This window comes from Sinohyriopsis cumingii, chromosome 1 (assembly GCF_028554795.1).
Source record: "Sinohyriopsis cumingii isolate HCF-2022 chromosome 1, ASM2855479v2, whole genome shotgun sequence".
Classification (NCBI taxonomy): Eukaryota; Metazoa; Mollusca; class Bivalvia; order Unionida; family Unionidae; genus Sinohyriopsis; species Sinohyriopsis cumingii.
This window is the reverse complement of record NC_142961.1, coordinates 50142459-50153266: the sequence shown is the minus strand read 5'-3', so window position 1 is coordinate 50153266 and position 10808 is coordinate 50142459. Positions and strand designations below refer to the sequence as shown.

General features: G+C 35.5%; 1 protein-coding gene across 1 annotated transcript; it reads left to right on the top strand.

Annotated features, from left to right (window-relative positions):
• Positions 1-6708: 6708 nt before the first annotated feature.
• LOC149806846 (uncharacterized) lies at positions 6709-10045 on the top strand. The gene has a single exon (XM_089958608.1). The coding sequence runs from the start codon at positions 6741-6743 to the stop codon at positions 8583-8585; it is 1845 nt and encodes a 614-aa protein (XP_089814734.1). The 5' UTR covers positions 6709-6740; the 3' UTR covers positions 8586-10045.
• The last annotated feature ends 763 nt before the right edge of the window (positions 10046-10808 follow it).

Sequence of the window (10808 nt, the reverse complement as noted above, 5' to 3'; positions counted from 1 at the left end):
TATTCCGACCCCATTTTGCACATTTGGACAGTTTGAATGGAGTTTGGGTTCAGAGCAATTACAATAAAAAAAAATTGGAATCTGCCGCCACCGTAAGATAGCTTACCTGCGCGCCTAGCAAATTTATACTAGGTTATATCGACCTATACCCGCATGAAATCGATAGGAAAATTATTTATTTTCTCACAAATAGCAAGTATTATAATAGTTATGTCTTTAATCCGCTGACAGACTATTCAAGGACTTTTCACGGTCGCGAAAAAATTATCATTTCTCCCGACTTTTTCCCGGTAGCGTGTGAACCCTGTGAATAGTCCATGCACTAGAGTACCCTCCAAGTTTCGCACGGTTCGCAGTTGCTTCGGCAAACGATGGCGAGCATGATGAAGAGTCCTTGGCGCAAGGTTGCGTAGTAGAATAATCACAATTCACGGACATTTCAATGCACGTACGTGCTCTAATTTCTGCACTTAACGTTCACTGCCACGAAGTCCAATAGACAATGCATTAAACAAACAGTTCCCATCACCCGTGGTCATAAACGGTTGCAAAGTATCGTTTTCGTTATGTGAATTATATTCCAAGAATCCTACAGCAGTGAAATCTATACGAAGACTTGAAGTGTCCTTAACATGGCTACATTTTAGAGGCGGTAAAAGACATTTTTCTAGACGGGCAATAACACGGAGATGATCGACGTCCAATGAAGCAGCCTACAATCATACATAAATAAATATATAAATATATATAACTGTTATGAAAAATAATAATTATCTTTATACAAGCGGTAGTGTATAGACTTAAATATAAGGTGCTTTATTATTGTATTATTGTCGTTCTTGTTTATTTTTATTGCGATTTTTGGAGTGAAAATCTGTTTTTGCTTTTCAGAATTACTATAAAGGGACACATTTTGTGGAAATACGGAAATGATAAATCAATTATAAGTTTTAGTTATGGTCATTTTTTAAAAATGTCATTGAACGTTTGTTTGACATTTAACATACAAAATTAAGACAGAAAAACTATCGGGAAATGATTTGGCTCAGATTAAGCAGTCGTGGGATGAATAGCATTACAATGAACAAGATAGTATTGTACATGAATAATGATAATTGTTATTGGGTTCACAAAGTACATGTATTACCACACGGAGAAATAAATACTCTAATAACGATACATACAACTCTACAACCTAAAATCGCATTAAAATTTTTTTTTAGAACTTCTTCCGTTGTTCATTTAATCTCATCTGGAAAACATGATTTTTCTTCATATACATGTACATAAAGAAGATATACTACAAACTATACAATTATCACTTATCTCGTTCAGCCGGAAGATAGCGTTCATGTAGCAATAGTCTTCACCATCATTGTTCTTAATGCAAACTCGGCACATAAATTTATATCTCCCGGAAAGAACATTTAATTCACTAAGTGTGATGCCTTCACACAATGCATGTACCCAACTTTTGCAATAACCACAATGGACCGAATCATTAGCACAATTCTGTTTGCAAACAGCGCACGGGTACTGATGGAGTTTAACACGCTTACGAGCACGGGCAGAAGGCATTCTGACAAATATACACTACGTTATCCAAAAAAGAATGTTATATGTAGAGAATGTTTAACACTTTAACAAAGTTGAAACACTATTACACTACAACACCTATGTTTAAACAATACAACACAATATTTTGAATATACCTCTTAACAAATTATTGTATCCTACACTTAGCATTAATCATTTGAAGCTTAATACCGTAACTGAATCATGACAAAATGCTTTTGATGAAGATTTTTTATTCTTGGCCATTTTATAATAATCCACAAACTTAAAATGTCAGGTGTTTAATCAGTCTGCTAATTGCTGCAAACAACTCATACCTCTGATATCGCCCGAAACCGCGGAAGGCGCGACATTTCAGTAACAGTACCTACCTTTGAGATTGCCGACGCCGGTATATAATTAAAGGTTGATTAAATAACTACTGTTTGAACAATACTGCATGAACAGATTTGTACAGTAAAATAGCTAGGAACCGCGTTCGATTTTGCCGACAGCGGCAGAGTAATTTGTTACTGTTTGTAGCATAATCGCTTCTTCTCATCGTATACCGCCAACATTAATAACAACAGAAAAAGATTTGTATTACTGCTTAAGACACTGTAATGTTTATGCTGAAACAATTATGATATTAACATGTTAAATGACGTACTGTATTTGTACTATCAATCTTGTCATGGTCGATCTTTCTCGATGAAAGTACATCATGAATTTATGATTATGAATGTTAATAGAATATTTAATATCACTTTCATAATATTAGTACGTGTCTCTCAATAAGATAATTATTATATAAAATTATTAAATCTGGCTTAGTCACAATGAGATTGCCTTTGTCATACGCTATCTGTGTTATAAGACTTAGTCATACTCTATCTGCCTTTGTTCCATGACATGTACGTATGTACTAATTTTACTTTCAAACAACATTAAATCACGCTTTTTAGAAATTTAAATATCAAAGCAAAGTTAATATAATATAATGTATACAAATAAAACAAAAATAAACAGACTTTGCCTGCCTTTGTCTGTCTTTATCTGACTTAGCGGTGATTAGTAGGACCGCCCCTAGCTGGAGAAATTGATAACAATAAATTTGATAAATAGCTTTTACATTTAATAAAAATACTGTTTATTATTAATCCTTTTTTGTGACTTCTTGACATCAATTTTTACCTACTAGTTGTCGTACTAAGTGGATTATTTGAGTTAAATTAAGCATGACTAATCTATGGGCAGCCGTCGCCGCCAAAATTACATTAATCAAATAATGTAGTATTAAATCAAATGATTTAACCTAGCAAATGAAATGATAAATACAGATTCCAAATGATGTGGTGTCACATGAAATGATTTAACGAACAAACCCGAATGATGAATTTAGATTCCAAATGACGTGGTATTAAATGAAATGATGTAGTGTGAAATGAAAGGATTTAACCCAACAAACGGAATGATGAATTCAGATTCCAAATGATGTTGTGTGATATGAAATGATGTAGCATGAAACGAAACGATTGAACCCCAAAAATGAAACAATGAATTCAGATTCCAATGATGTGGCGTTAAAAACTCATAGATTCCATTAATGTAAAACTCATAGATTCCATTAATGTTTTCAACCTCAAACAGTCAGTTAACCAACCCACCCATAAACATGGTCACATTTTAGACTGGATTCTTCATAGACCTGATGATAACATTCTACGGCCCTCCCTGGTATCCCATGACCTTGCATCAGATCACCTCTGCATTATATGCCATCTGGACGTATCAATCCCTAACCCTCCACCTTTATCTGCTACTAAGAGAAACCTCCGTATGATAAATAGAACCAAACTAATGCACGACATCCAAGCCAACCTAACAACTTGCTTACCTCCTACCGCAGAACAACTCAATAACTGTCTGCGTTTATTTCTTGACAAACATGCCCCAGCTACCGAGTGCAAACTATCAATTCAAAAGTGTCCTCCATGGTATAGCAGTGTTAGGGACCAGCTTCGCATTGCTAAAAGAGACCGCCGTAAAGCTGAGAGGCTCTGGCTTTCCACGAGACTCACTATTCTTAAGCAAATCTATGAAGTCGCAAAGAAGAATGTCGCAGATATAGTCCATGCAGCGAAATCAGCCCACTACACTACTAAGATCATGGAAAGTTCCAGCTGCAAAGAACTCTTCGAGATTACTGACAAGCTAATGTCAAGGAACAAATCAACACCACTTCCAACTACCTTCTCTCCAGTCGTCCTTCCGGACGTGTTTGCAAATTTCTTCCGAGACAAAGTACAAACCATTAGAGATAAGCTTGACACCACAATTTCAATTGACTCGTCGTCACCATACAGATGGGATACAGAGTTTGAGCGGCAACCATTAGCAGCATTTGAACCTGTCTCTATGGATTTCGTACGTACAATCGTGATGAAGAGTGCACCAAAGTCATGTGAACTTGATCCAATTTCAACATCACTGGTGCTTGAATGCTTAGATCCAGTATTGCCTTCACTAACTGATGTTATTAATACCTCTCTCTCATCCGGGGAATTCCCATCATTTTTCAAAACTGCCATTGTAAAGCCTCTAATGAAGAAACCAACACTAGACCATAACGATTTAAAGAACTACCGCCCAGTTTCTAATCTCCCATTCATGTAAAAAATCTTATAAAAGGTTGTTCTATCACAGTTTGTATCTCATCTAAATTTAAACAGTCTTTTTAGCAATGTACAATCTGCATATCGCCCTTGCCACTCTTCTAAAAGTAGTTAATGACATTCCCTCTGCGTTGGATAGCGGAAAGATTACGGTCCTCACCCTCCTTGATTTGTCTGCAGCATATGACACAATAGACCATGATATATTACTTCACCGTCTCCAGCATGTATTTGGCATTCATGATACAGCCTTACTGTGGTTCAAGTCCTACTTGGTCAACAGGACACAAATTGTATTTGCAAATGGAATACACTCCAGCCCAGTTGATCTATGTTGTGGTGTTCCACAGGGGTCTGTTCTTGGACTTGTTCTCGGACCTGTTCTCTTCATTCTGTACACTCAGTCGCTCTCAAGTGTCATAGATCATCATCCAGTGTCTCACCAATTGTACGCTGATGACACCCAAATATACAAATCTAGCCACCCAACTGAAGTTGTTGCTACCATCCAAGGTGTAGAGAGGTGCATCTCTGATGTGAAATCATGGATGACATGGAACAAGCTGCAGATGAATCATGATAAAACCGAGGCCATTCTAATCACAACACATAGGCTTTCTCATTCACATCCTTTACCTCAAACAATAAATATCAGCAACACCAACATTAAATTCACACAATCAGTACGAAACCTATGTGTTACTCTGGACAGTACTCTCACATTGCACCAACATGTCATGAACATATGCAAGGCTGCATATCTTGAGCTGAGACGCATCAGCTCAATTTGCAAATATCTTTCAGTTGATGCCACTAAAACACTTGTGTGTTCATTAGTACTTTCAAGACTTGATATTGTAACTCAATTCTGTCTGGTTCATCTCAATATCTACTCCAGAAACTTTAAAAAGTTCAAAACACAGCTGTTCGGATCATACTTAGAGTACCACGATCAGAGCACACCTCCCCGCTGCTCTGTACCCTAAACTGGCTATCCATTTGATCCAGAATCAAACACAATTTTTTTTCCTCTGTGCTACGTTTCACTGTCGGACTCTAGTCCAACATACCTATCCGATCTCACCCATGTGTACACACCAGCAAGATACTTACGTTCCTCTTCTGACAATCGTATACTCATCAGTCCCACTATGAAAACAAAGTCATATGGACATCGTTCTTTTGCATACCAAGGCCCAGCAACGTGGAATGAATTGCCCATTGAACTTAGACACAAAGACACATTGATCACATTCAAGAGGGCTCTCAAAACTCACTTATTTCGACTGCAAGAACAAACTTAAAGACCTAATAATGTCTCCTACCTGAAATATTCTCAGCATGTTTTTTTTTAATATTTTTTAATGGTTTTCTAATTTCATAGTGTTTGTTTTTGTAATATTATTATTATTATTTTTTTTTATCTTATAGGTGTTGTCTAGTGTTGAAAAGCGCTTAGAGCTTCTAAAGATTATGCGCTATAGAAAGCCCTCATTATTATTATTATTATTATTAAATGAAATGATCTGGTATTAAATAAAATGATTTAAAGAACAAAACGGAATGATGATATCTGCTTCCAAATGACGTGCTATTAAATAAAATGATGTAGTCTAAAATGAAATGATTTAACTCAACAAATGAAATCATGAATTTAAATTCCATATGATCTGGCATTAAATAAAATGATTTAAACAGCAAAAGGGATTGATGGATTCTGAATCCAAATGACGTATTATTAAATGAAATTACGTAGTCTGAAATGAAATAATTTAACCCCAAAAATGAAATGATGTATTCAGATTCCAAATAATCTGGCATTAGTTGAAATGGTCTGAAGAACAGAATGGAATGATCAACTCATATTTCAAATGGCGTGGTATTAAATGAAATGTATGGAAAGTAAACGGTCTGACTTGAAACAGCATTACAATTTAAGGTCAAAATGTAAATCATCTAGCGTAAATCCAAACAAACACAGCGGGGGTAGGGGGGCGCTGTTAGCCAGATTTATAATCGACAGGCATATTTACAGCATTCGGCTGAGATTTTTGCAGACGACAGTGTTTCTTCTCATTTGATAAAAACAAGAACTTTCCAATCAAAATAAAGTGACTATCCACTTTAATGAATGTGCGTGTATTTTTGTTCATGTCCGGTAATGTAAAATATACCAAAAGTGACGGGCAACACATTTTTGGCTTAGCGTGTAAGGTAATTAAACATGGTAATTAATATTGATCAAATAAGATCCAGATTTATTCTCTTTAGTTGATAGATCTCGCTTTGTTGAAGCCTTGGAAACTCGCGCAGCACAGTGCAGAACTTGAACAAAAATACACGCACATTAAAAAAAAAATGCGCATGCAGTTTCTGATTAGTCTGGTTCCCTGCTGCGTATGCTGCCTGCGTTGCACTCGGCTGTACGTATAGAGAAGTGCAACGCAGGGATCAAACAAAATAGGGAACCGGACTAGTTTCTGGTTTCATTATTGATTTCGGGTGTTAAACATGGCAACAGCTTCAAGACTGATGTGCGGAATTTGTCGTGGGCCATACAAAAAGCCAAAGATACTGTCTTGTTTCCATAGTTTTTGTGAAGTTTGCTTAGAGTCACACATCTCGAAGGCAAAACCAAACCCAAAGTTCCAGTGTCCGCTGTGTGGGACTGCGATTGACATTCCGAAGGGCGGGGCTTGCTCACTTCAGAACAATTTCTACATTGAAACAACATTTGGGGGGAAAGATGTGGAAAAGGAGGAGACAGAGAATGTGAATAAACTTTGTGAGAACTGTGAAGACGACGAGAGGCCAGAAGCAGTGAAGTACTGCGAGGTATGTCAGCTCAGAATCTGTGAAAACTGTGTTCTTCTCCACAAGAAATTGAAGGCAACCAAAAATCACGAATTGGTCGACCTCGACAGCATTGATAGCCACAAATGCAAGGAACATACATGTCATGAGCATGATAAAGAGATAGCAGACCGATATTGCTTTTCTTGTGAAAACTTTATCTGTTCAACCTGTCAAGGTAAGGGTCATGAAGGGCACACTATTGATGATATTGACAAAGCAGTTGGCAAAAGGAAGGAAGATGTTTGGAGGAATTTAAATGAAAGTGACACCTATTTCTCTGTTGTAGAACAAAGACTGAAGATAATCCAGGATCTAGAAACAAATATAAGAGGAAGTGAGGCACATGCCATGACACATTTAGGGAAGAGAGCAAATGAAATGAAGGAAGAAATTGACAACGAAGTTAAAAGGTTAAGGGTTGAAATCAAAAATATTTGTGAGAAAGAGTTAGGTAAACTGAATACTGTTGAGACAGCAATTATTTCAGCTCAAACAAACAAGGAGATAACAAAAAATTGGATTTCTAGTGCTGATGATAAAGAAATACTCATGACAAGTGACATGATGATGAGGAAAATTATGGAAATTAACTACTCTCTAACGACATACATTCCTGCAATTAGTTTGGTTACCTTTGCTCGAAACACTGAGAGTATATTTGATGCAAAAAGTGTTGGTCTCGTAAAATCTGAATTGAAAAACTTTCCCCAGCAGAGTCAAATACAAATGGAATGTGTCCAAAAAATTTTTGTATCATCTGTTCGTAACATAAAATTCATGGTTTCATACAAAGACAGGCAGGTATTAATGGCGGAGGAGACAGTAAATGGATTAAGTTTTTACTTCATTAATGGATCCAAAAGATGTGAACTAATGAAGGAATTTGTCATCAGTGGAGTTGACATGGATAACGATGGAAATATATTTGCATCTGTTCCTGCACAAAACAAGGTTTACAAAATCGACAGAGATCAGAAAACGTCTGTATTTTGCACAGTAGACATCCCTGGTTCCATATCTGCCTGTCCAGATGGAAGAGTGGCTGTAATCTCTGGAAATCCCACCAAGCTGATCATTATCAATCGGAATGGAGCAATATTCTCCTTTGTACAACCAAGTAAAGGTTCATTTTCTTCCTTACAGTATATTGCTGTATGCAAGTACACCAACACCCTTGCAGCTGTCGATAAAGACAAACGTTTTAGTCCACCACAATGCATTGTATATCTATTCAATCACAAAGATCAGATTGTGAGACAGCATACAATGCAAGATATCAGTTGTATAATATCTGATAACAATGGCCATTTTTTGATTGGGCTAACAAGTGGAGTGGGTATGATTGATTTGCAGGGCAATCTTGTAGCCACTCTTGTTTGTAGTCAGTTTTCTTTCCGGGCAACAAGTTTGGCATTGGACACTCTGAATCGGCTATGGGTTGGGGAGAATGGGCAAATCTTTATATTCAATTACCCGGATCTTGCTAATTTAGTCAATTAGGCGCAAGACACTCAAATTAAAGAACAGGAGACAGCCCATGTATGACTCGGGCTAGATCACTATGGTAACGATGAAGTTGTGACGTCATGATTAAATACACATAAATTATCCTTGTCTAAAATGTCAAAAATTATAAACTTAGTCAAAATTTATAAACTTAGGTGAAAATTCTAAACTAAGTCTAAAATTATAAATATAAACTAAAATTATAATCTTAGTCTAAAATGAATAACTAAGACTAACATTATAAACTAAGGCTAAAATTATAAATTTAGCATTAAATTAGAAACTATCGGGTATTCTTTTTATAATGCAATAAAGCACTTTAAAGAACACGTCATATTTGTCCATAAAATTAAAAAAATTAAAAGTTTTGAATAAATGTGCAAATAAATAAAAAAAACTATAAAGAAAATTGGCTGGTGGTCCTAAGTAAAGTGTTTTATATGTATTGTTTGTTTTCCTTGTCTTGTATAATGCTTAAAGTGTGCCCAATTTAGAAAAAATAGGTACACTGTACTTGAAAATGCTTGCAGCACTGCATAAATATTTATTTGGATTTATGTATATGATTATTTCTGAGCATTTAGCATTTATGAGAAACGATTCTGTCAGTACTTCTGCTTCTGTTGTTTGAGAAAATACTAACATCTACTAGCACCACAAGGCCTGCAATTAATGTATTAACAGTAATCAACTATTTGAAATTAATCTAATACTACAGTTAATCAACTCTTTGAAATCTGCAACATATCCATTATTGATCCAAGTGATTGTTCCATGATGACAATGATGTTTTGAGATAGGCCATGGAAAATGACTTGTTGGAAATATGGTTTAAGACCATGAAAGTTTGACTTTTGTCTTGCATTTTGTATTTCAGAGCTTAAGTAGCAGCCGGTTTTATCTTATTCATATTCACTGTAAACATTGTGAGTTATGTTAAATATGGATTGTCACAAATATTTATTTAGTAATGTCTGTTGTAGTTCGTTAACTTCATTCATTTACAGTTGACGTCTTTATTTCTTTTTAATGTAGATTGTCCATTTTACTTAATGATTTCAGTAGTAGTTTTGTTAATTGAATTCATTTACAGTAAACTTCTTAATTTCTTTTCAATCTCGATTGTTCAGTTTATTTAATGAGTTTAGTAGTATATTTTCTTTTTTATGGAGCTAAATTACCAATATGGTTCAATGGATTATGTTTTTGCTTAGTGGATTTGTCTAATTTAATTTTTCTTTAAATAACCTTACACAGCTTAGGATTTGCATTTCACTTCAGTAAACGGAAAGATATTCACAATTCTTTGGTACAATTTTTCTTCTGGTACCTTATTTCTAATGTTGATAACTTAACTTTTATTGCTTATCTTCTGCTGAAATGTTTGAATTACTCAAATACTATGTACATAAACGTTCATGCTATCTAGTAATAAAGAACAAATTTTAAAGACAGATGTGGTCGTTATAGGTACATTATACAGCGATAAAAGAATGTTCTTCAGGCCTCAACACAAACACAACATGAAGCCATCCCAGCAGAGACTTAAAAGAGTAAACCATACTAGATCAAACAAGCATGAGTATCAAAATTTATGACTGCATTTTTATTTCATGGTTTATGTTATTTTTGGGAGTTTCTAAACAATAGTGGGCCTTTCTTGACGTCAGAAAATCTGTTAGAATTCACAGATCATCCTACTCTTTTGTCGCTCTCTAATTGCTAGCCACATTATCTTGAAGATTTTCCTCGTGTGTGTGTTTCCGCACCGTTATGGTCATTTTATCAGCATTTGGAATACTTCTCATTCTTACCTTGGTATTGATGGTTGGGTGTAAGCACATTTTAAATGAGTGGCTTATTATAGTTTTCTTGTAACTGGTGATACCCCCATTTTCATAACTTGTCACTAGGAAACAAAAATAAATGGTCACCTCCAACAGTGACTTCCAAAATCTACTTTTGAATCTGTAATTGTTGGAGTTTTTATCATATTGTTGTAACATGTATCATAGAATTGCAGCCCTAGAATTAGTAGTTCTAATGACGTCTTAGCATTGTCTGATACTGTTGAAGCAGACTGCGTAATTGATGTTCTGTTTTGTGTAAAAGCACTAATTTACAGATAACACTGCTTACTCTCTCACCTGTTAGGGCATTACTATCTTTCAGAAAGAAGAATGCCCAGCATGTACGTTCTTCATTGTTTGGCATATA

Excerpts from the sequence above, each read along its gene's own strand:
- LOC149806846 (XM_089958608.1), top strand. The coding sequence starts at position 6,741 with ATGGCAACAGCTTCAAGACTGATGTGCGGAATTTGTCGTGGGCCATAC.